Source organism: Acomys minous, assembly GCF_964271855.1.
Source record: "Acomys minous genome assembly, chromosome: 19".
NCBI lineage: Eukaryota > Metazoa > Chordata > Mammalia > Rodentia > Muridae > Acomys > Acomys minous.
In genome coordinates this window covers 40,065,003-40,092,331 of record NC_140499.1, presented here as the reverse complement: position 1 = coordinate 40,092,331, position 27,329 = coordinate 40,065,003, and the positions used below count along the sequence as shown (strand labels likewise).

The 27,329-nt window shown below is 40.7% G+C and overlaps 1 protein-coding gene across 1 annotated transcript; it reads right to left on the bottom strand.

The window, feature by feature from the left end:
• Positions 1-591: 591 nt before the first annotated feature.
• Positions 592-26,383, bottom strand: LOC311590443 (vomeronasal type-2 receptor 1). Its single transcript, XM_084769417.1, has 6 exons — positions 25,567-26,383; positions 21,134-21,425; positions 17,960-18,832; positions 11,687-11,917; positions 4,373-4,496; positions 592-2,947 (listed from the first exon to the last, which is right to left on the bottom strand). The coding sequence occupies exons 1-6, from the start codon at positions 25,848-25,850 to the stop codon at positions 1,965-1,967; spliced, it is 2,787 nt and encodes a 928-aa protein (XP_084625543.1). The 5' UTR covers positions 25,851-26,383; the 3' UTR covers positions 592-1,964.
• Between the last annotated feature and the right edge of the window lie 946 nt (positions 26,384-27,329).

The following is a 27,329-nucleotide window of genomic DNA, read 5'->3' as shown; positions in this document are numbered from 1 at the left end:
TGTGCTCTCATGAGCTGAAGAATAAACTGAATTTTATTGACACTTCATTTACCTCAATCTCATCTATATGCAGGGCCCTCCAAAGCACAATTTATCTCCCAGGAATTCTTTAAAGCTTTTGCTCCCAGGGAAGCTTCAGAGCTGTGACTTTTTATTTCTTTATTTTACATGTATTAGTGTTCTGCATGTATGTAACATTATGAACCACATGCATGCCTGGTACCAAAAGAAGGAATTAGCTCCCCTAGAACTATAGCTGCAAACAGTGTGGGCCACAATGCAGGTGCTAGACAATGAACCTGGATCCTCTGGAAGAGCTGCCATTGCTCTTAGGAACTGAGCCACCTCCTCAGACCTTGGAGCTGTGATATTTAAAGCTTTTTAATTTTTTTCATAGAGGAATCAACAGTATGAGAAAAGACCTCTTTGGTTGTATCTATGTGCTTTTAATGTAAACATCTAGAACAGATATTGAGAAGAAAATAAAAACTCATGACCCATTTTTACTACAATTTTTAAAAGTATGTTTGGTTATACACCATACTTTAAAATACCAGCAGAATAGTTTCCAATTTCAATGATAAGTGGTATTCTAATCTATGCTAAATGTCATGTCACAGAATGAGATTGCATTCATTGCTACAGACCAGCTCTGGGAATAGAGAAGAGAAAGTCTTGGTGGTTCCACAATAGCGAGAATTGAGCAGCAGTGAATAGCTGGTTAAGAGAAACCAACTGTTGGTTGGTTGGACAACTAGCTAAAGGAGCTAGTTATTGAGGAGATACTTAGGAATAGAGGAAAAAAGAATATTGGTGCAGTCATAATGTGGTGCAAACTGAAAGGTCTTGTAGTCCAGGAGAACTTTATTTTTCTTCTGCTGCTTTTCCTTGTCTGTTACTCTTTGGACCAACCCCAGTACTTTATTTAAAATGAAATTTGGTTTTTGTTTTTTTCGTTATAGATTACATCATGATTTTTCTCATCTTTTACAATCAATAGAACTTTAGAAATCAACAGAGCAAGAAAACAATCTAACAAATAAATACAAACAGTTCTGTATATCTACAATAAAACAATGAAGCATACAGCAAAAATCAATCAATTTCCAAGCAATGGTCAGAATTATCTGATTATTATTTCTTAAACAATATTTTGGACAACTTAATCATAAATTTCCCCAGGCTAAAGCCATTGAGTTTACATCATTTTAATAGCAACATAGCTTTAACTAAGTATTCTTAACACAGAAAAGACTTGACTTACTGCCAGTCCCAAACCAACAGATGTGCTATCCAAGCCTAGGTTAACTGCCAAGGGCTCCTCTATTATAAAATCTCTATAAAGAATGACATTCCAAGGCCACTTTCTATTGCTTTCAAAGCAGATTCTAAAGAAACTTTTCTACAGCTAACAAAATCTAGCCAGGTACTGTTATGACAAGGTCTAACTTTCTTTCCAAGGAGTGACTACCCGACTACACACAACAGTCAGAGTCAAGACTCTCTCATTGTCTCAAGCCTTGGCCTTCTTTTAACATCCTCTGTGGGAAAAAGTTTTACAATGTAAATTTCATTACTGCAGAGAAATAGAGAGAAAGGCATTTTTAGGAGAAAAAGTAAACTTCAAATTAGTTTTTAGGCAAAATCACACCTGGATCATAGACAGTATTTAAGGGCAGTGGTGCTCAGCCAGAGGTCTTTGAAACTTTGTCAAGTAAAGCCTCAAAATCTGTTCTCAATATCTAAGGATAATGTTGGGCAGTCAGAGGTCTTTGGAATTTTGTCAAGCAAAACTTCTATGACTTGTCCTCGTGTCTGTGAAAAGTCATCATGTTAACCTTACACTAACATAGCCACAAACCAACACTATACCAGGATATCAGCAGGTGCCTCAGAAACAATATAAAAGGGAAGGTTGAGCCAGGTCATCATCCAGCATTGCATATACCATGGAACTCATGGCTCTACTCATCCAGAATTGTGGACACTGTGGTAGCGTTGAGCTCACTGCTCACAGAAGCTGAGGTCAGCTGGATGCTCCTGTCTACAGTGGGGACTCTTCCACCTACAGTTTCATCAGTGTTCCTCTTTGGCCTCAGCAAAATAATGAAGCACTTGGGAAGAAATATACAGCCTAACAAACCATAGCTAGATGCCAATATAGCAAATATTTCCACAGCCACTTTGAATTTGCCTTTGGTGCTCAAGTAAGCAGGAACAAAAGAGATCCAGACAATGAAAAAAACCAGCATCCCAAAAGTGATACATTTCCCTTCATAATAGTTATCTGGCAGCTGGCGAGCCACAAAGGTAGTAAGGAAACACAGCAAAGCCAGGAGGACATCAAACCCAAATATGGAGCACAGAAACTCTATAGAGCCTTCACTGCATTCGAAGATGATCTTTACATTTTGAATTTCAATGTTCTTGAACATCCTAGGTGGGTCCAACAACAAGTAAGCTGCACATACACCAGTCTCCCCTACAACACAGATCAGCACAATCAGTTTTCGAAAAACGGGGTGCATGGATATAAGCCTGGTTTTTGATTTGGAAATCCTGTAGGCAAAAAAGAGTGAAATGGTCTTTCCAAGAATGGAAGACAGACAAAGGCAAAAGCCCAATGCCAGAGTGACCTGGCGGGCCATGCAGGTCCAGTGCTGTGGCTTGCCTATGAACAGCATGGATGACAGCACCGTGATGACCAGAGACACCTGGATGAGGAAGCTCAGCTCCCGGTCATTGGCATTCACCAGTGGAGTGTGTCTGTAGATCACATACACAACGGTGACTGCCAAGATCACAAGTGCCCCAATGATGGAGAGGATGACAAGAGTGAACCCTAGGGCCTCCTCATAAGCCAGGAATTCCACTTCCTTTGGCACACACTTGCTCTTCTGTGCATTGGACCAGTCATCTTCACCACATTGATCACATTCCCTTTGACCTGTTGAAAAAGAACAGAGAATTGATTCCAAGGGAAGCCAATTCCCAATTGTCACTTTTACCTGTGAATATCCCAGGGCAGTGAAAGACAAGAGCTGAACAATGTTTATATATATATATATATATATATATATATATATATATATATATATATATATATATATAACATTAGTAGTGGGAAAATGGCCTTGTTGCCAACAGATGCTGTGGCAGATTGAGAGTTGTTTTCAATTTTAGGAACTGAGCATTTCTTCTCAACCATAGCCTATCTTAAATTGGTCTTTTCCAGTGATGTGCCTTTATTCCTCCTGCAACACTCTGTTGGGAAAAGATGTATGTGTCTTCAGCAACCTCAGAACAGCCCAGCAATGAGGAAGTCATAGCTACTGAGGTAAACCAATCAAAAGGACTGGGATGCAGCTGGTTTAACCTCTTGTATTTTCAGTCTCTCATGCAATATCTTCTTGTGGAGGAGACTCATGCATGTGCCCATTCAAATGTCTCCAACTCTGGATGATCATTTGAATGGCTAATAAAGTTGAGGATAGTAAGGAAAACAGAACCTTCCATGGTCCTGAGGCTAAAAGAGCTAAGTCTGGATGGAGGCTCTAAAAGGAACCATTGGTGCACAATTAAAGGCTGACTGAGGTGAGGTTATAGCAGGTGATGGAATGGGTCTAGTCAAGGGTTAATTTAAAGATTCAGGTAAGGATTGGCCTTTCCTTTCAATCACTCTGACTCTTGGTCTGGACATCTCTGGATGATATTCTGGGTAGAGACTGGGGATCATGTAGCCAGGAAGTTGCTGAGGCTATAGGGTGCTTGTTTTCCATCATAGACCATTTTTCCCTTTTTACATGATTACTCTTGAGGGTCATATGACAAAAGACAATCTCATTTTTGTTCCTTCACCAAAAAAAGGAAAGATTAGAAAAGGAAAGAAAAGAAAAGAAATATAAACAAACTTCCTCCAACATGTTTCACACTAAATCTGCGTAAGTCATTTTCAGAGCACACCAAGTGAGTGAGTTGCCGTAGCAGTTCATGCTGAAACAGCTGCACAATGTATTTGCTTTCAGTGAACACAACCACAAGACCATTGGGAGACTTCACTCTTCCTACAGTTAGTGTTGTCTAGTTCAAAAACAAGAAGTTTGAAGATTTTATGTTTTATTTCTTTTGTTTTGTGTTTCCTTATGAACGTTATGGTAGTAGGCCTTTTTTGACTATAGTAGTTTCAGAACTGAAAAAGAATATTATCCTTTATGCACATGGCACAGAACATTTAATTGTTTAATGAATGTTAGCAATTTTGCTATACATTGTTTAAATCTTTTATTTAAAAATGTTTCCATGGACTTCTTTGTCAGTAAATGCTTAATCTAATTGGGTTACTACTAATGAAAAAAAAAATGACCATCTCTACCTGGTTTCTCTGACACAAATCCATCAGCGCATGGGATGCAGTCAAAGCAGCATATGGGTTCCCCCTGGCGAATCCCCTTCCGGGTCCCTGGAGGACACACATCTGTGCAGACTGAATGGGGAAGCTAGCAAAGACAAAGACAGTGGATGCAACAAAGAATTGAAATTTTCCACTTGTGAAATGTAGAAAGTTCTCATTTGTATCTCTAGAACGATGTGTGTACTATTTATAAAGGAGATAAACCCAGGGTACCGAGAAAAGGAAAACAGACAAAGTATGGCAATACGGAGAGCAGAGACAGAACCTCTGCTCAAGAAGAGTCTTGAGATTTCCTCTGGATATGCCAAGCTAACTCTAATCACAGTTCTTTACAATCCTGGTGATCAAGACTAAACTAATATCACATGAGATGCTATGAATGGGACAGCTTGCTAAGTCTTGTCCTGTTTTTTAAAACTTAGCATACCAATAATCATCCTGAAAACCTGAAAGATATTTCCTTACACACAATAAAATCATCCCAACATAATATTAAAATTAAAGATGTTTCTTAAATAGTAGAAAAAAAGTCAGTTCCAGGAGAAAATTTTAAAAAGCATAACAAAATTGTAGAAAATGGATAGTCCAGAAATATTTTATTGCTAAGTCAACTCAGAAATTTTTGTAGCAAACACAAGCCTCCATTCATATCACATATCTTACAAAGATGTATATTTTTAAGTAGCAAATCAAGGTGATGCTCACAAACTTGAATCTTACTCTAGGGAGAGGAGGCTGCTCCTTTATAGTTTAACTTGTTTTCATACAGTGTATTTTGATGATGTTTTTCCCCTTCTCTCAACTTTTCCCAAAACTTTCATCCTTCTTCTCTTCCTTTCTTAAGAAAGAAGGAAAAAAGTGAAAAATCAAAACAAACAAACAAACCAGTAAGACAAAATGAATTCCAAAACCAAAAAATACCCCAGCTGGGCATAGTGGTGCACACTTGTAATCCCAGCATTCAGGGGGCAGAGGCAGGCAGATCTCTGTGAGTTCGAGGCCAGCCTGGTCTACAAAGTGAGTCCAGGACAGACAAAGCTACACTGAGAAAACCTGTTTCAATAAATAGATAAATCAAAAAAATTCAACCAATCCTAACACACATGCATACTTATATTCATGAGAGCGCATGCACGCGCACGCGCGCGCACACATACCCCACCACACCACACACACACACACATACACACACACACACACACACACACACACACACACACACACACACAAACTGACTTTCTTTTTTCCCTCTTTTTAATTTAATTAACTTATTCAGATTACAACTTAATTGTTATCCCATCACTTGTATCCTCCCATTCCTCCCTTCTTCCTGCTTTCACCCTATTCCCCTCCCCTAGGTCTAAGGCAGAGGGGGACCTCCTCCCCCACTATATGGTCATACGCTATCAAGTCTCATTTTGGTAGCCTGCTTATTCTTTCTTTGAATGCCATCTGATGCCGTATATTTGACCACCTCCCCTTGGTGGGAAGGCCTGATGGCACTCAAACAAAACAAAACAAAAAACCCTGACTTTCTTTTTGCCAACATGTATCAGTTGCAAATGATATTTTGTTTAGCAGTAGACCCAGTAACCACTTTCCTCTTTCAATGCTAGGATCCCATCTGTACAGTCCCTATGTGTGGTGTCACAGTCTCTGAGAGTTTATGGATAAATCAAACCTGTTTTGTCTGGAAGACACTGTTTTCTTGGCATCATCCCTGGCCTGTGGCTCTTCAAGTCTGCCATATCTGTCCTTTCCCTCTTCTGCATAGTCCCTGTTGGCCAAAGGAATCTCATGGACTCCTAAAACATTACAGGCTATTGCTAAGGTTATTGGCTGCTCTTCATGATCTGATGGTAAGGCCTTATTGCTGAAGATAACACTTATGCTATCAAACACAAAAATCTAAATCTGGTGACCAACTAAATGTTTTACCCCTACTGCTGGAAAGTACCCTGCACACTGCTGGAGGAGAAAAGCAATCATCAATGTCACCCAGCTAGAAATCTGATGACCTATAGCAACATCTCCTTGCAAAATATACTAGTGCAATAGTGGCTCAAATGTCATGAGAGTAACCAACCATTTTTTAAATTGGATTTAAGGCCCACTCCATGAGATAGAGGTCACACCTGACACTGCTGAAGATGCTAAGAGCCTGAGACTGGCTAGATCATGGGTCTAGGGGAAAACCTAAGTACTACTATTCTGGCTGAAGAACATGACTCTAAAAATGATGACATAGTGTTATACTCATAGGTCTGTGTCTCACTCAATCCTCATCAGAGAAGTAGATGAGATTAATACAGAGTCCCACAATGTGAACAGTGTGCAGAGTGAAAGACTTTAGAATATTCAGTCCTAAATGAGAGGTCTTCATCAAACCCCTTCTCTCTAGGCTCTAGAAGGAGTTTCTTAAAAGAAAAATAAAATATTTTTTTTCTCAAAGAGTATAATAAGTGTAATCCCAGAACTTAGGAGGCCAAGGAAGGAGGATCATAAATTTGAGGCAAGTCTGAGCTAATAGTGAGATCATGTTTCAAAAAAAATGTAGACCTTATAAGACTTTTTTAAAAACCATATAATTAAGATTTTTAACATGTATATGCATCCATATTTAAAAAAAACACTCTGGTGACTAGTGATTCCTCTCTCAACTTATGAACCTATAAATCCCCTCTCATTGTCACTGGGAGTAAAGTAGTGGGGTGGGCTAGGGAGGAAAGAATGATGTCTTCTAGAGCTGCTGTCAAGTGCAGAAGAAGCCAGAGTGGCCCCAGGTTGCCGCTTCCTATTGCTCTGAGGCTTCTGCACACATCCTCTGCAAAGACTGTGTGAGGTTAAGAGAGAAAATCCCACATGGCCCATGACCGCACCATCATAAAGGGCCTAAGAAGGCCACAGGCTTCTAAGCACCTGTAAGCAGAAGGTTGCCACTGATGGTCCATTTTCAAGCCAGGATGTACAGAAAATGACTTCAATTTAAAATGCACTGTATGACCAAGTGGTGGGAGGGAGCAGGGAACCCAAGGTTTCCTCAGAGCAGAACTACTCATTCCTAGGAAAAGCAGTGTCTGCCCCTAAATTAAAACACAGTCAAAACCTTTGCACAGAGTGCTGGCTGATGGGAAAGGACTCAGCGTGACAGCCTCAGGAAATACAGAAAAGGAATGGAAAGTACATGGAGAGGATAAATGGTATTTTTTATATTAGTACTTTTTATTAATAAGTAGAAGTTATGTAAACTAAGAATCCAACAGAAACAGGACTGGACTACAAAGTCATAAACATGCTGTTTTTCCTTTCCTTAAAAAAGTTTCCACCAACCCAACTACATTTCATTATAGTAGGAATAAATATAATGTGTGACCCAAAACCTCTACCCTCACCCATAGAAAACACCCAAATTAGAACTGTGCCTCTCTGAAAGTTTCCTATTGCAAACTAACAAACAAAAAATGGAAAAAATATTCCAATTAAAATTCTGTTCCAAAATAAATACATCACTGCCACCAAAATTAATCAGAAGAATACTAAAATAACATAGTGATTAAAAAAACAATTAAATATTCTTTCCCCCTGCCCAAAAAGTACTCAGAGATGTGCAAAATTATGTTGTATCACAGATTTCAGAATTAAGAGCCATGTGTCACAATTGGAAAAGTACCATTAAAGCTGTGGGAGTAACCAACCACTTTATGATTGGATTTAAGATGTACTCCATACAACAAAACTCATGCCTGGCACAGTTAGCTGGAACCAGTGATGAGGTAGTTAATAAAGCCTGGGGGAGAACCTATTCCTATTAATTCTGCTAAATAGACTTATCATTAAATGGCCCTCTAAGTCTTTCTCTTTCTATTCATAGGTTAGTGTATTTCTCAGCCCTCATCAGAGGGCTGCTTTGCAACAGATGGAGCATAACACAGGACCCACAACTGGTCAAGGTACCGAGAATGAAGAGACTATGGAGTGCTCAGCCCTGAACGGGACATCTGTATCACACCTTTCCTCCTAAGGTTCGGGGATCATTTAACGGGGCCAATGTTGTTCAGACATGACAAGCCTGGGCACACAAGAACTCGCAGCAACTGTGACCGCATGCAGAAGACTTACATCAGACAGCTAAGATCTCAGCAGGGATTGGGGAGGGGCTCATGAGTTACCACTCCCTCTAATCCTAGCTGAGAAGCTATTGGCAGTTGAAGCTTCTGGGGAAGGGAGATCCAGTTTTTCTCAGGGATGCTGCCCCTGAGCGGCCACCAGAATCCAGTAGATGGCCCCTGCATTCAAGCGAATGTAGGTGGCACTAAGTATACTCAGTGGGTTTACTAAAAGTGCGCAGAAAGTTGAGAGGGAAATAGGAGCGAATGGGAGAGGAAAAAGCATGGGATGAGTTGGACCAAAACACATTACGTGCATGTATAAAATTCTCAAACAATAAAAAGAAGATAAAATTAACATCTGTACAGTCAGGGAGCCTGCAGAGTTCTGACTCTTCACGTATGTGTAGTCTGGTCTTCTTGTAGGACTCCTAACAGTGGGATAGGAGCTGTCTCTGACTGTCACCTGCCACTGGGACCTTTTCTTCCTACTGTGTTGCATCATCTAGCCTTAATAGGAGAAGAGGTATCTAGTGTTACTGCAACTAGATATGCCATGGCTGGCTGATATCCAGGGCAGGCCTGCCTTTTAGTGAAGAGAAATGGAGGGGTGGATGGGAGGATGGAGAGGCGAAGAGACTGTGAGGAGAGGAGAGGGCAGAAACCACACTTGGGATGATGAATGAATTAATAAGCAAACGAATGAATGACTAAATAAAAAAATAATTTAAGGTTGTGATTATATCTTAGGAGTAGAACACTGGCACTTACACAGCACACTTGCTGCTAAAAAGTACTACTCACAGCACCAGACTAAATTGTTAGAATGTCAAGCCACTTTCTTAATATTTATGCTTACAACCATAGATTGATGCCGCTCTCGATCTTAATCAGAGAATCATCGCTTTGTGATGTGTAGAGATGAATGCAGAGACGTATAAATAACTGATCAAAATGTTGAGAATCAATGCCGTGAGTGTTCAGCCACAGAAGGATTATATATCATCCTCCCTCTATTCAAGGCTAAGGCAACACCACAGAGAGGTGGGAAGAAACAAAGGTAAGGGCCATAAGATGGAGCGGATGGGAGGAGTGCTAGAAAATGTTGTTCTCTGTACAGGACATGGCTATCCATGTATAAGTTAATAGCAGTTTTAATTGCCTACAGAGGACCAAAATCCCAGATCAAATCAGTCAAAATCCCAGCGTGGATGAGGGAGGAGCTTCTGAGGCTCCACCCCTAGCTGAAGAGCTATCAGCAGTTGATGGCTGCTGAGGGAGGGTCACTTTCCTTTGAGGATGTGGTCCATGCCCCAGGAGATGGTGCCACACCTACACAGCACATTGGTCAGCATGAGGTGGATTCAGGGGCTACTAATAATAACAGTAGTTTATAAAGAGGACATGAATTTGTGAGGGAGATTGGTTGGCAAGTCCCAGGGAGTAGAGGTTCCACCTTACTATCCATTACTAAGCGAATGGATAAAATCAAAACATATTCTATTCATGTGTGAATGCTGAAGGAATCCATTTAAAACGTAGAGAATGCTCATTAGTACAGGACCAGTGAAACAGCTTGGCTGTCTCTCAAAAAATTAAAAATAAAACACCACATGAATCAACAGACTCAATATTGGATATATATGAAAGGAAAGTAAATCAGTATTCCAATAGATATTTGACTCACATGTTGATTGCAACAGCGGTCACAATAAATAAGAAATAACTTCTGTTCATAAACAGATGAATAGATAAATATAATGTAATACAGAAATACAATAGAATACTATTCAGTCATAGCAAAAGAATTACATCTTGACATTTGCAACAACACAGACAGAACTGGAGATTATCATTGTAAGTGAGATAAGTCACACTCTGGAAGGTAAGCACTTTCTGATCTCATGCCTATATGGAGTCCAAAAGGTTGATCTCATTAGAGAATTAGAGCCTAGCGAGTGGTTATCAGAGGCTGGACAGAATACTGGGAAAAGGCAGAATCGAGAAAGGCTGGTCAGTGGGCACCAAGTTACGATTAGACAAAAGTGAGAAGTTCCGGTTGCAGTTGCATAGTGAGATGCTTCAAGGGAATAATAATGTGCGTTAGGTTTCAAAAAGTGAGGACTTTAAGTGCTGTCCCCATAAAGAAATAATAAACATTTGAGGAGATAGATATAGCTAACCTAAATATTACATATTGTTTTTATGCAAATAAACATCACAGAGTAGCTCATAAATATGTAAAACTATTGTGTTTTTATGTATTTTTTTTAAAAAAATAATTTTAATGTTAAAAAAGAAATGTGCTTTTGGCAGATATAAAATTCAAAGAATTAAAAAGGTTTGACTTTCTTTGGGTAAGAAATAATAAAATGATAGTTCTGGATTTAAGGCAGAAGTAACAAAGGGTTAAAAAATATTCCAATGAACATTTAATAACGGTTATTGAGCAAAGGCAATAAAATAACACATAGAGTAGAAATGAGATAAAGAAAAAGAAAAAGCCACTGAAGGAATGGATTAAGCGAAAACAGCCATGAAGAAGGGACAGGGAGGTGGCTGTTGGTGAAGGGTTTGTCATGACGAGGGCCTGAGTTCAGATCCCACCCATCCAAACAAAGCCTGGTGTGGTTAAAAAGAAAATCTGTAACCCCAGACCTGGTGAGAGAGCCAGGCAGATCACTAGCACTCACTGCCCAGTCAGCCTAGTTAAAAATGGTGAGCTCAAAGTTCAGTGAAAGACCCTGGCTCAAAAAATTTAACGTGAAGAGTGAGTGAGGAAGACTCCAGTGCTGGCCTGTGGTCTCCACATACATGCACACATACACCCACAGGCGTGCACGCATGCACACACACACACACACACACACACACCTCTCCCCACTACATCAACAAAAAAAGAAAACAAAACACAAATGTCATCAAAAATGACCATGATCAGAGTGCTTGAGAAGATAACATACTGAAACTAATGTTTAACACTAGAATCCAAGAGAATACTCCAAAATTAATAATATAAATCATCATATGTTTTAAAATGTGTTTTATTCAGGAAAACTGATTTGTAACTAAAATAACTTCTAAGAATTTTACATTTCATTGACATTTTTTAAAATACATAAGTGAATTTCCATAAATATAAATAAAATAATATGTCAGAGCAACTAACCTTTGATGACTCAGTGTTCCAAAATATTGTAGAATTCTTTGGAATATAGAGCTCGAACATATCAGTTCTGAAGCTAAATCTTCCAACATCCACAAAGGAAATTTCTCCATTATCATCTAACTGCCAGTTTAGGATATCATAGTGTCCATATTTCAAATCTCCATTATCATCCAGAACGACCCACTTTTCATCATGTGCTTTAAATTTAATTGCTTTCATATAGTACATTAGCTGGAAAGCAACACAATGGAAAAAGGAAGAGAAGAAAACAATTTATAAAAATTCAGTGGTCTAAAAAATAGTTTTATAAAGAAAATCATCTCAAATTCATATTCAGTTCTTGACGTGGCAGTGCTTCTCCTTGGCCTCTCTCTTTTTTACCTACTGTGACGACCTCCAGCCACAGGTGCAAAGCGAACGTGAAGCACGTTTGGCGACACGGAGATGTGTTGTCGATGTAAATGCACACTGCGTTATAAAGACTTCACTCAGAACTTTCTGGTAAGGTGGCCGGGTAAAGGCTGCCACTGTGTAAGCTAGTGAAAGTCAGAAAAGGGAAGGAATAGACTACAGACCAAAAGCAAAAAGAAGGGAAGAGCTTCAGACATCCAGAGAGGAAATGAAAATAAACGAAAGGTTACAAAGAAAGGAGATGAGCAACACACCAAAAACCAGAAAACCAAGCACAGCTTTAGGCATGAAGTCACCATGCGTGAAGGAAAGAAGGTAACTCCACAGGGAATGGTCTGAGAGGCATGCAGTCCTACCCTCAGGAAAATGGATAAAACTGAAAATCAGCAGTTAAGTAAATAAAACAAATTTTTTTAAACCACAGCATATCTTCTCTCATATGTGACAGCTAGATCCGTGTGTGTGTGTGTGTGTGTGTGAGAGAGAGAGAGAGAGAGAGAGAGAGAGAGAGAGAGGAAGGGAGAGAGGGAGGGAGGAAGGGAGGGAGGGAGAGGTGGAGGGAGGAGGGGATGCTGGGAAGCAAAGCTGGAAGCTGGGGTAGAGCCAAGCTGTAGGTAAGAGTGGGGGATGGAATGGCCAGGAGGGAGCCGGAGCTCCACAGGGAAACCATCAAGGCCTGTGGATCTGGACACGAGGGTGGAGGTGCAGGTGGGGGTGGGGTGTACAACCTTATGCACCAACCAAGATAAATGAATGCAGAGGACCACGACCTCCTGTTCAGATGTAGCCAATGGACAGCTCTTATTCTCCAAGGCAGGGGGAAGAGGGGGAGGGGAGGGAGGGGGGAAGGGGGGATGGAGGGAGAGCTTCTGCTCAACCTCTGACATGTACTCTGGTGCCCATAATTTGGTCACTGCCCCCTTGGCAAGACTGCCTTGCTGCACACAGAGGAAGGGGATGCAGGCTAACCTGATGAGACCTAATATGCTGTGGCCAGACAGTAGAGTAGACGGCCCCCCTATCAGAGGTCTGGAGGAGGGAAATAGGGCAGAAGAAAGAAGGAGAGTGGGACCGGGAAGATAAGAGTGAGGGGATAATAATCGGGATGTAATGTGAATAAATTACATTAAATAAAATATATACATTTTTCAAAAGAACCTTTTTTTTTTTTCCAAAAGGACTTTTGTTTGGTTTGGTTTGGTTTGGTTTTTTGACACAGTGTTTCTCTGCATAGCCTTGCTGTCCTGGACTAACTTTGTAGTCCAGGCTGGCCTTGAACTCACAGCGATCAGCTTGCCTCTGCCTCCTGAGTGCTGGGATTAAAGGCGTGCGCCACCACATCCAGCTTTCAAAAGGACCTTATTTCCCTTCACAGAGTGATTCATTCTCCCTCTCTCTCTCCCTCTGTCTCGCCCTCTCCCCCAGACTCCTGAGAATTTGTCCACTATTTCTGTCCTCGCATCTATTATTTATTAGCCTGTTAATAGTGATTCTGGCCTGGTAAATACTTCTCTGTCTCATACCTTGGGCTAGTCATTCTAGAAGCTATCTTTTTATTTTTTATGTATATATTATTTATTGTAATTTATTCACATTGCATCCCAATTGTTATCTCCTTGCTCTTATCTTCTAGTTCCCTCCCTCCTTCTTCTTCCCTATTCTCCTCCCATGAACCTCTGATGGGGGGAGAGGGGGCCTCCTACCCCACTGTCTGGCTACAAGGTAGGTCTCATCGGGATAGCAGGGATAGCAGGCATAGCCTGTGTACCCACAAGGCACTGTCTAAACACCATCTTTTGGGGCCTAGCTTGGGAACAGTCCCTGGGCCACTCTTCATGCTGGGTGCCTGTGATTGCCAGCAGCACAACTCTGAGGAGCTGAGGAGTTATAGAAGCTGCTTCCCTTCCTTCTAGAAACCAGAATAGCTTCCAGGGTGGGACAGCACACAGTTTGGGCCTGTTTTCCCATTCAGGCTGGATTTCTTGATCCTAGCTCGTTATGGCTACAGGGTTTTTATTTTCTCCAGGGTTTCAGGCTCTTCAGCACAGGAGAGCTCCACTTTCACTCACAGCTGATTTGGGGGAAATCTCAGTTTGTGAGTAGCCTGACCCATCAGACAGGTTTGGAAGGGAGGGTGGGACTGGGTTTTAGCTCTGCAGTTAAAATGCCTCTATTCTTGGGGGATACCTAAGTCAAGTCAGGGTTGTGAGGCTAAGTCTCACCTAGCAGCATCAGACGGTCTGATTTTCGGCCAACCATCGTACATCCAGTAAGATCGGAAATGGAGCTTCCATCATCTATTCTCTGGTATCCTTGGGATGTATTTTTGTTTAAACTACCCTAGTTTTATCCTAAAGACTCTCAAAAAGACAAAAACATCCTCTTTCTTTGTAACAAAATTTGGTCCTTCTATATATCCTCAGACAAAGACTACTGGGCCCCTAAAGGCACAATAGGCTGTAACTGAATCCTATACTTGGTTGTAATTGAGGATGAAACTTGGAGATTCCTTATACCCAAACCTTTGCAGTCCCTTCCCGGGATCCTCAGCTTCAGGAGCAATGTCATACATGCCTCACCAGATTCTCTTACCCTAGACCGCTCCCCTAAACTCAGCTCCAGAGGGCACCCTTGATCCTTTGTGCATACACCAGCTCCCATTCTGCTGGCTTCTCTGCAGCTGCTGGTCCTTGCCTCTGCTAAACAATGCTGGCCCTGCTTTCTGCTCTACAGCCGCTCTCTGGTCTCTAAAGTCAGACAACCACCCAGCTCTCATTTCTAATATCATTCTCAAGATTAAGCATTATCTCTACGCAGCCTGGCACCCTCGTCTTTGGGGTTTTGTTTGTTATATGGTTTCGCTTGAGACAGGTTTTAGGTACGTAGCCGTGGCTTGCCCAGCAACTTGCTGCGTAGAGCAGACTGACCTGGAACTCAAAGAGATCAACCTGCCTCTGCCTCCCAAGCTCTGGGACTAAAGGCTTTCTCCACCATAACCAGCATTCCCTCTGTCCCAGGAAGGAGGAAACGGTCTGTTGAAGTCTTGGGAGAAATTACACTAAACTTGTACTCAAGACAACATTCTTGGCCCATTTTTCTCCCAGTTGCACTGCTGTGGTTCTATATTATTCCAAAATCTACCACCTATCTCAACCTCGCTGAAGTCCTTTGTGGTAAGCCCTTCCTCCAGTCAGACCTCTGCTAGACCCAGAATTCATCATCTGTCCAGTATGTTTTACCTTTCAGATAGATAACCAAGGCTGTCACTGAGTACCAGGACAAGAACAGCCACAAACACGACTCCATCTTTTCAGGATCTCCTCCTTATATCACCATAGATACTAGATCTACCTTAAATCCCTCCTGCATGATAAATGACTGCTCAAAGCTATGTGAACAGGACCTTATCGAGTCTTCCTTCCATCTTAAGCTACAAAGCAGGTCGCTGTGGATTCATCTGTCTAGAGTTAAGATCATTTCCGTCCCAGAAGCTCAAACATCCTATTTCTCCAAGACTTTGGGGGATCTCTCTCTCCCCCTTCTGCAAGACTCGGGTAAAACTCATCTACAGACACCCCAATATCTCCATGGATACCCAAGACACTCTCATCTCTCTGAGCTGGAGATATAATTATGATATAATTTTATGAGCGAGCTCTCTCTCTCTCTCTCCCTCTCTCACATTCATTCACTTTACTCATTTTATTCAAACAAGATCCAGCTGAGTTTGAAGAATTCATTTTAAATATATTTGTTCATAGACGTCTTCTAGATTATTTCTGGGTAAAAGAAATCATTCACCTTTAGTTGAATTGTGTTTCTATTTCTATACAGAAAGCAAAATATGGTGGGGTGCACTATCCAGGGCCTGTCTATTATCTTTTTATTTATATGCCTTCATCTTCAGGAAGTGAGACACCACCAAAAAAGCATATACACACAATAATAATAATAATAATAATAATAATAATAATAATAATAATATAACTAAAATGTTAAAGAATAATTGCCAATGAGTGCTAAAACTACTTGGCAAAAATTATAATGAAAAGTAATACATTTCCAGAGCCTTAAATTATTCCCCAGCAAGATAATTATTGCTTTCTAAGAGAAACATAGCAACTTTATACAGAAAAAAATATGGTAATACAAGAATAATTAAGTTACCAAGTGGGAAAGAGGGATGAATAGGAGGATACAAGTAATGAAATAACAATTGAATAAATTAGTAAAATTTTAAAAAATAAAAATTGCCAGGTGTGGTGGTGCACGTCTTTAATCCCAGCACTCGGGAGGCAGAGGCAGGTGTATCACTGTGAGTTCAAGGCCAGCCTGGTCTACAAAATGAGTCCAGGACAGTCAAAATAACATAGAGAAACTTTGTCTCAAAAAAACACATAATAATAATAATAATAAATTTAAATATAAAAAATAAAATGTTAAGTTACCAAATTTAACAATATTATCAATAGCGAGAGATAAATAATAATGTGCTTTCCTTTTTATTTTCTTTTGAGACAGGACTATGTACCCAGACTGTTCACTACGTAGCTGAGGATAACTTTGGAGATTCCTGCCTCTAATTCCTGAGTGCTAAAATAACAGGCAAGCACTACATTCTCAGATTTTTGTGTGATTTGCAGGAGCAAAACCAGACTTTATGCATGCTAGAAAATGACTCTATTGACTATATCTCCAGCCCATGATATGCCTTCTGGTAAGAGGAATTTTAAAAGATGCAATATTACTTTTGTGCTATTTGTGCTTGAAATGCATAAACTCAACCAGAGCATAAAAAGTAGACAAAACCAAATAAAAAACACTAAAAATTTCTGACCAACCCTGATCAAAATTGCCAAGTTTATGGTGGAAAAAAAGGAAGGGAATAAGCACCCAAAAAAATGCATAAGACTAAGATTGACAGGTGAGATTTAAAGCAGGAGGCTAACTATTGAAAGTCAACAGGAAATACAATGATCCCTGCCACCATGGCCTCTGTTGAATTAACAAAGCTATATCAGATAAAGCGGTGATGGTCAAGCAAGGAAGAGGTAGCACATTAGAGATGCTAAAAGGATGTGCTGCAGAGGACTAGAGCAGACACACACACACAAGCTTTGTTTTTCCAGGTAAGAGGGAGAAGCTTGGGTGAGACCACTTGTGACATGGCCGGGTTGGGTGAGACCACTCAAGCTACTCTGAGGCAACATGAATTGCTTAACACGAAGCCAAAAGGCAGAGGCACAGAAGTCAGTCTCCCGGGTGATGCCCCAGAACATTTACCCCTGGTACTCAGAGCCTCCTAGAGTTCTCCCACTGCTTGAAGAGTCCATCTTCTAGTTCCCTTTCCCTTTGTGCTACATAAGACCCCATGGCTGAACTATGGCTGTGTGAGTGTGAGAAATGTATATAATGTCCAGAAATGGTCTTCATGCCCTCTTTCCTCCTTTGAACCAACTATGCTAGATTACAAAGTGAAGCCCGGGTTGTAGATAGGAACTGGAGTTCCTATATTATTGTTATTATTCCTATATAAATCCAATAGAACATTACATATTCTAGAAGAAACTAGAGTCTCTCCACCATTTATTTAGTCCTTTAGCACTTATTAATGTTTTTAACAGTCAAGTAAGCTAGTAAAGGTAGTTTTTTTTGGGGGGGGGGAGAGACATGAATTCTATTTAATAATTCTGTTAATAAATGGAAACCTAAAATAACACATTAAGGCCTAACAAACAAACCATTTCTTTAAGTGGTCGTTCTAGGAAAGGATGTTTGTCAAATACAAGGTAAATGGTTGTACTGGCATGAATACATGTTCATGTATGTTGGCATGTTATATCATGAAGTAAAACAACTCACCTGCCAGAAATCAAAGGTAGGTATATATGCACAAGATTTAGCTGGGTTAAATGGCCCATCTCCATGTTGACATCTGCTGAGCTTATCCAGGGCATGAGCAAAAACATACACAGCTTGTTTGACGTTGTTTGTGATTCGCAGCTGAGACACATCCAGGTAGGTGTTTTTCAGATCTTCCAGCTTCTCCTCCCCAGTGCAAAGCTGGTCAGACATGTCATACCGTCTGTCTTCTTTACCTGTCATATTCACTCTGTGGTCCACATTGTAAGGCACACTGCTATTGGGCCAGGTACAGTTAAAAGCAGTTTGCCAGAATTCAATGGTCAAGATATCAGTGGGGTCCTTGCTAGGGTGTATATCATAAAGAAATTCTTTTAATCCGGGTATAACACTTCTGGGTATTGCAAATCCAATAGTTCCACCAAAATATGGAAAATACTCAGGCTTTGCAATGAGGGCTGAGGTAATCCAGGCTTCGCTGGCTATCCACGTCCTGTCAGTTATGTTATGATGAACCATTTCCAGCACAAAGGGGCTGAGGTCAATGTCAGAAGTAAAAAGCACAATGACTTTGGCAGTGGAACTCTTTACTGCCTTAACAGCTTTTTGCATTTTCTCATTGGAGTAGACTTTGGGAATGGTTTCAGAGAAAGCAACGCAGAGGTTGGCACTCTCCATTTTTTCCTTAAAGGCTTTTACTCCATATTTTCCATAATCATCATCAGCTGCAATAGCACCGACCCAGACCCAACCGAAGTGCTTGATAAGATTTACCATGGCCTCCGACTGCATCGTATCGCTGGCTACTGCGCGGAGGTAAGTTGGAAATTGGAATTTGTCGCTAAGAATTGAGCAGGAAGAAGTATAGCCCACCTAAAATTGAAAATATTTATAGTTATCGGGAAACCAGAGGCAAATCTTAAATGACAGCTTTTGGAATGCTGTGAGAGGGAGGAAGCTGCATAGCTCTCTTTTCCCTCACCTTTTCCCATGAGCCACCGCTCTCTACTCTCCTACTTGATGAGTGGGAACTGCTGATCCCTTTGGCCTGTGCTGTCCACCCTAAGGGGCCTAGGGCAGCCAATTACTGATGAAATTCAATGAACTATTTTCCATGGATGGCACTGCCAGGAAGATCTTTTGCTCTTTATCCTTCCTAGAGATGTGGTCACTCCCCTGATCCAGGACATGTTGGGTATGTACAGAAATGATGGAATGCGTCCATTCCTCATCCACTTGATAGCACTACCTTCTCTCGCGTACACCATCTCATTCCTCCCTCAACCCAATTAGTTTTGTTACTTTCTCTCCTTTTTTATTTTTTTCTCTTTGTTTACTGCATCCTGCCCGGACTTCTGAAGGAGTAGACTCTAAAACTTACACTGACAAAGACAGTAGGTTCAAGGCACAAGTCTAAGCAAGTTCCTCAACACTCTTATTTTATAGGCCCAAAGCTAGACACAAGAAGAATGCCTTTTTGTCATTTTTCTCTATAATCCTTGTATGTATTTCCCATCTTTGAGAATTGATAATGGAACTTTGGTCACCATTGGCTAGTAACCATTTTTATGCATTTCTGTAAGTTAATTCTCCACATGCCTCACTCGCTTTATCACTGATGCATTGTTTACAGTAGGATCTTCTATCTTACACTTCCACAACTCAGAACTGTCAATTCCTTCATGAAGTCAATCTACTCTTATGCTCTCCTTTCCTGGTCTTTCATTTTACTCTTAGTCCTTTGGCTAACACAATTTTCTTTAGAATCATAACAGGCAGCAACAGCATAGAAGCTATCTTCAGGAAAGAACACTTTTTTAAGAAGCAAATACAGGAGCTGGAGAGATGGCTCAGAGGTTAAGAGCACTAGATGCTCTTCCAGAGGTCCTGAGTTCAATTCCCAGAAATCATATGGAGGCTCACAACCACCTATAATGAGATCTGGTGCCCTCTTCTGGCCTGCATCCTGCAGGTGTATATGCAGGCAGAGCACTGTATACATAATAAATAAATAAATCTTTAAAGAAAAAAAAAAAGAAGTAAAGACAGAGCTGAGGCTACGAATCAGTGGGAAAAGTGCTTGCCATGCAACCTGATGACCTGAGTTCAACTCCCAAAATCCAGGTGAAAAGTAGATGCATTTGCATACATCTGTAATCTCAGCACTTCTGTAGCAAAACAGGACGCAGGGACAGAATTGGCCAGTAGCTCACAGGACACTCAGCCTTGAGTATACTAGACAGTAGCAGTAACAAGAGAAATCCTGCCTCATGCAGAAGGCAAGAAATGTCTCTAAACTTGTTGTCTGACCTACATAATCATGCCGTGGCAGTCATGTATGAATAGTCTTGCACATCTGTAAAGTTGTTTTAGCTTTTGGTAGTGTTCTAAAATGGCACCCATTTTGTGACATTACCCAATTCCATTTTAGATTGTGAGTGTGATGAATTAGGCCACAAGTAAGAAGCATCAACAGAGGCAAAAACATATGCCTTATTCAAGCTATCACTCAACCACCAAGTGCTTATCCAGTATGTCCAGTGGATCATGGTGCCTATTGAGAAGTCAATAATTACTGCATTACAACTCAGTGCAAGCAGGATGTTCTGGATAGAGTAATCTCAAACCCCCTCTAAGTAAGCCTCTGCTCTTGTGGCTGGGGCTTGGTTGGTCAGAGTCACTAGGATCACCATAACACCCATCCTAAGTTTTCTTTGCAGTTTATCTCAACCTCTTCTGCACTTCTTATTTTCAACGTCTACACAGCTTGTATTTGTTTACATATTTCGTTTGTTCTTTGAGACAAGAGTTTCTTTGTATAAGCCTAGTGGCCTGGGAATTAGCTCCGTAAATCAAACTAGCCTCCAACTCAGAGAGCTCCCTGCCTCTGCTTCGTGAGTGCTGTGATGAAAGGTGTGTGCCACCGTTTTTAAGTGTATGTGTGTGTGTGTGCTTGCATGAGATTATGTGCACTGCATGCATGCAGAAGCCCATGAAAGCCAAAGGCAGGGGGCTTCGGATCCCTATAACTGCAGTTACAGGTGGTTATGAAGCAGCTTATGAGTTCTGGGGACTGAATCCAGGTCCTTTACAAGAACCCCAAGTGTGTTCAGCCCTAGTTTCCATTTCTTTGTAAAGTACTTTGTAAGTACTCAGCACACTATTCCATGATACCTGAGGCGTATAATACAACCCCAGAATTCTTGAAGCAGCAACGGACAAGGATGATCCTCCTGCTCCAACCATTCCTGCCAGAATTGATCCAGTGCTGTTTCTAAAGTTGGGTTGGAATTCTTCCTGCCCTGTAAGCATCACCAAAGATGACTCCATTGCTTTGGTGATGGTAAAGCAGGAATCAAAGATCTGATAGCCCAGAGTGTGGTTGGGCAGAATGTCCGTCCTCTCATTAATCTCCTTGATGGTGTGGATCATGGTTTTCATCCAGCGGAAACCCCGGAAGTTAAACCTGGAAAGGAAAAGCTTCTGTGAGGCAGTGGACACTACGGGGGTGGGCTTGTCAAGGATGGAGCTGGAGTTTAGAGAGTGGTGACAGCCTTTTATGGAAGCAGCAACAAGTACCTCAGTCCTCTGCATGTGTCAGTTTTTCACAAATGACATTACGACTTTAAAAGATTCACTATTGATTAGTAATTTTGGGAAACAACTTTTGGATTATTTTTCTTTTACTGTGTGTGTGTGTGTGTGTGTGTGTGTGTGTGTGTGTGTGTGTGTGTGTGCACGCGCGCGTGCGTGCATGCAAGAGCACACGTGTGCGTGTGTCATGATTTTATCAAATGCACGCTCATCTCTTTGTCAAAAGAATATTCTTCTAGCCAGAACTCTTTTCGCCAACAAACAAAATGCATGACAGTCCTTTTGCACACTTTCCCAACTCATTGGAAGTCCCTGGGGCCATGATTCTTCTCCTTACTTTGACCTATGTTCTTCTGAACACTCAATATCATTTTTAAAATATCACTAAAATATTTTAGACAGGAGTACAGAAAAGCATTGCAAAAATTATGTGTAATATAACGCCAATTGCAAAACCCCTCTTCTGAGATTCTATTTTTAACACTGAGACATATTTATTGGTTCTCACACATAAACACACACATGTTGTATCATGCTTTAAATTCCCTAGACATTAAAATCGGTATTGCAATTTAATACCACATTTTTTCAATTCCCCCTGTTTTATCAACAAGCACTTCTATTCTCTTCTTTCTCTTTTCAACGTTAGAGCACATTTTAATTTACTAAAGGGAAGTACCCCAACATGCCTTTATGCCTTAAAATTTTTGCCTTCTGTTCAGTTTATTACTGTTATTGCTATTATTAATTAATTAATTAACTATACAACAGGAGACTGGGGAGATAGAGCAACATGTAAAAGCGCTTGTTGCTTTTGCAGAGGATCCAGGTTTAAGTCCCAGCACCCACATGGAGGTTTACAACCATCCATAACTGCAGTTTCAGGTGATCTGACATCCTCTTCTGTCCTCCAGATGCTCCAGTCATGGCCATGGTGCACACAGATACATGCAGGCAAAACATTCACACATAAAAATAAATGACCCTAATAATTAAAAAACATATCAATAACAAATAGCCCTTTAGAACGTTGGAGCTTCCTTCTGTGTCACTTTGAGTTTATGGATAGGCTGTAGTTCTTAGTTTTCTCAAGACACAACAGTGAAAGAAGAAGCACGAGACTTTCTGGGTAAGAAACAGAGAACTAGCCGAGCATTTCCAGCACATAACAGCAGCCACCTAAGTAGATGAGGAACAAGGAAATTGAAAGGGACACCAGCCCTGGAGGAACTCACAGCCATGCTGAGGCTCAGAGGATGACACCAAAACAGAAGAAAGGACATTCAGACAGTGTTGAGTCTCTACGACAGGGGAGCATGTGAGTACCAAGGAATGGAAACATGGATGTGATGAGAGGAGAAAGGTGAGGCTGGAGCAGTGCAGTGCAGGAGAGCAGAACCAGTAGACACCACAGCACAGGATGCTGCACCATCCCCCGCTGCTGTCTCCAGACTAACAGTGGTGACACCTTCAACTCTTGAAATAAATGCAGCAGCATCTTTTTTTTTTTTTTTTTTTTTTGAGAAAGATAAAATTTCAACTCAAGAGCTAGAAAAACGTTCACCTGCTTTGAACCAGTAACTTCAACCCTTGAGAATTTAGCCAAGAAAGCATTCTTCCTATAGGATAAATGCTATCTGCCCTGCAGTGCAGTACAAAGATTTTAACAGTGCTGAAAAGGTAGAACAAACTAAGATGTCCACTGATAAATCCTTACTGTATAAGAATATTTTCCTTCATAACAAAATAATCATCTGAGATATGATTATGAGACAGCAATGAGAAAATAATTGTAAGTGAACACAGAGTATGAAAACTGTATAATTACAGATGCATGTGATGTATTCTAAGGACTAACAGATAAATTATTTTAAATCATCACAGGATAATTACTACAAAGATGGGATTTGGGATAAGTTTTCCGTCATTAATTAATTTTTATTATGAGGTTCACAATATTTCATAATATCTAAATCTTCCTTTTATGACTATCAAACAAATTTAAAGTACTCTTTCCTTTTTTCCATTTCATTATTTTTCTCTATTCTTAGAAATATTTTCAAAATAATATTAAATCTTCCTGTTTTATGTACTTTTAACAGATGGAAGATTAAAATTATTATTGCATTAAAGTTGTTATTTAAGAAAGAAATTTCCCAAAACCCCAGTTGAAGTTCTGAATCAGTTAGTTAAGGCTCATGATTTAAAAATACAATTAATATTGCTTATTTTGACCTTTGATTCTGAACACTACAAAGACCATTGGAAGGAAAAGTTGAATTACATGGAAGAATAATCAGGGGCTGGGAAAGCACTCAGGTCAGACAGACAGAAGGAAATGTTGGCAGATACTGGTGGAGAATAATACTAAAAATCTAATTTTAAAGAAATGTATTTTTCTTTTTTGTATTAATTTATTCTTGTTACATCTCAATGGTTATTCCATTTCTTGTATCCTTCCTTGCTTCCCTCCCTCCCATTTTCCCCTTCCTCCCCTCCCCTATGACTGTGCCTGAGGGGGACTTCCTCCCCTTTATATGCTCATAGGGTATCAAGTCTCTTCTTGGTAGCCTGTTATCAGAAATGTATTTTTTTTTTAACATTATAAGACTAAGACATAGGCACTCAAATTCTAAGTTCAGGATTACACAAATCCCAAAATAATCCTAATTAGAGAATTATTCTAAATAGGACATATTTGCTTTTCTCTGTTCTTTCAACTATACTGTAATAACACATTATTTCTAAGGAAGAAAAATCCATAGTTTACAATCTATGCACCTGCCTTTACCATCTAACATTGCTGGGAGAGAAACCTCCAAAGAAGGGTGGAGAACAAATTGAGTAAGTGCGTTTATAAAATACCTGGGTGTTAAATTATGATGAACTCTAAGTTCTCATTTCAGGTTATTGGGGACTAAAGAAGTGAAAACCCCTGTGGAAAATAAGACCCGAGCCTACAATAATCTAGTTGTAAGTGAAGTCCCATGTCTTCTTCCTCCATTCCCATCGCTTCCCGGTAAGAGTGGCAGAGAGTCACAGGACTGAGGAAGGGATTCATTGCAAATCTCTGTAGAGATGATTATTACACTTCCTACAGTGACATGTCAAATATGGAGCGTGAAGCATATCAAAGGAAAGCATATGAGTAAATACGTGAAGCTGCCGTTATTGCTAGATGTTTACAGCATGCACTGACAGCACTGATGCCATGAAGCTTCATAGAAATGCCTAGTGTGTTAGGTACAAGGCCCAGCTAAAACTGTACTTGTGTTACAGTTACAGCTATTTAAAGGATGGAATTCAAATACCTATGACTATTCACATATGTATACTTATGAATGAATGAAAGGAGGGTGAGAAATAATAAAGTGCAAAGAGTTGATTTCTAACAGCAATAAGCTACTGGTAATTGCTTTGCTTTCTTTAATTTTTGGCATTCTTTTCATACTAAAGTGGTGTGTGTGTGTGTGTGTGTGTGTGTGTGTGTGTGTGTGTGTGTGTCTGATGTACAGATAGCTGTCCTGACCACGTTTTGCATTTCTCACAACAGATTACTGGCAAATTCTAGTATCAGGCATGGATGTCATTTCCAGAGGAGGCAACTTGGAGGTGCAAACACTAAGGGCAAAAGCCTTCCACGGTAGTCTTTGCTCAGTTAAGGCAGGGTGCCCCTGCAGTGTGCTTCTCTGAATAAAAGTTTTAGTCTCTGCTAATTAGCAGAAGCTGCAGTGTCACATAATTCTGCATCTGTTCTTCTGAGACCTCAGTGTGCACCTGAATCAACAGAAGTCTTCTAAAAGCACAGGTTCTGATTCTGTAAGGCTGGGTAGCAGCCCCTAGCTCCACATGCCCAACAAGCTCTTAGGGGCTGATGCTGAACCACAGACACTGTGTGAGGAGCCACCACTCTGTACAGCATCAACACTCCAGCTAGAGACCCAAGCCCCATGCCCACCACTGCTTCCCCACCACATGGATTGAAAAGAAAAAAAGAGTAAATAATGGCTTACCCTTCACACATGGGTGAGACCGGCTCCAAAATAGATTCATCTACAGGGATGATCCTGGAGTGAATAGGAAACAGCCCTGCAATGACAAGTGAATGGTTTTTGGCGTCTACATATCCAGTCAAATTAAACTTGGCCATCAACCTGCATTGTTGTTCCTCTGACTCCACTTGAACACCCAATTCAGCTAATAAAAATGCAAGGAATCCTAGAGCTAAGCTTATCTTTCTGCTGGCCATTTTTAAAGGGTGAGTCTGAAGAAGTTGACTAGTGTGAAAATCACACATGTTTTAGTGAGGCACCTTGATTGAACGTTTATGTGCGTCCCAGTGGACTTGGCTTGCCACTACTTGCTACATAATTTTCATGTCTCAATCACAGGCCTTGCAATCACTTGCAATTTGTGGATCTGGATTGGGATCCAAGTAACCCTTTGAGAAGGAACTTCTGAAAAATCCCCATATGCTTTGTAATAACAAATGATGGAAATGTGAGCTCTTCGTTTTAAGAGTTATTTTAATTTGTAGGAACTGTTCTCTCCTGTTTAGCACTGTCAGCTTTATCAAGTCTCATGCAGCCAATCCCACGGTCTTCTCCACCCCAGAGATGAGAAAAATTATCCATCATGAAGAAGCAGAAGAGTGACAGCAGTCTCATTACCTGATGACTGGGATGCTAACAAATACCATAGAAAATTTCTGTAAGGCCCAGATAAGTTTAAGGAGCTTTTTCCACACATTCCTTTTTCTTTTTCCTTTAATCTTGGACACACTCCGGCTCTCAGCAGAAACTCTATAGATTCAGGCTCTTGTCTCTAGTTTCTTCTAAAATCCTCTCTCCTTTCTTCCAACCTGAAATCTCTTTCCTCTCTCCCCTCCCCCTTCTCTCTCCCCTCCCCCTTCTCTCTCCCCTCCCCCTTCTCTCTCCCCTCCCCCTTCTCTCTCCCCTCCCCCTTCTCTCTCCCCTCCCCCTTCTCTCTCCCCTCCCCCTTCTCTCTCCCCTCCCCCTTCTCTCTCCCCTCCCCCTTCTCTCTCTCCCCTCCCCCTTCTCTCTCCCTCCCTCTCCCACCTCTACTCCCATGTCTACTGCTGAGCCACACCTGTAGTTTATGTGCTGCTTTTCCTACTAGGCTCTTCTCAGAGACAAACCTCTCTTATAAGCTCAGTTCACCATCCTCTTGGTCCTCTCCACTTCCCCTCTTGCCCTTTTCAAACATCTCACTGGAACATACAAAATTCGCAATATTTTCAGAATACATCCCAGCCAAAGTATTACATCTTGAAAGAGGTGCAGACCCTTTTACCATGCAACTTTTCTCCAAAGCACTTTCTTCACAGATGCAATGGAAACCCATACAAGGCTGATGTACACTGGTAATGAGTATAGCTTTAACTGTCATCCTAGGACACAGAGTAACCTAAAGGTACACCACAGGGAGATTTTGAGTTATTACGGTCTAGTCACATGATGGAATGCAGCATCTTTTAGTTCTTGTTCCTAAGAAGAAAAGTACTCATTAGCAGCTGGAGAGATAGGCAGTAGTTATGAGCACACATAGCGCCCTTGCAGCAGACCTGGGTTAAAGTGCCAGCACATGCATTAAGTGGCTTGTAACAGCTTTCAATTTCAGTTCCAAGGAACCTGACACCCTCTTTTGACTTAGCTGTCACCTATATGCACATGATGTACATAGTTTACACACATATTCACTATTATTTTTAGTTACTCTTCAAAAATACAAAAGAAAAACCTCACAATGTACATAA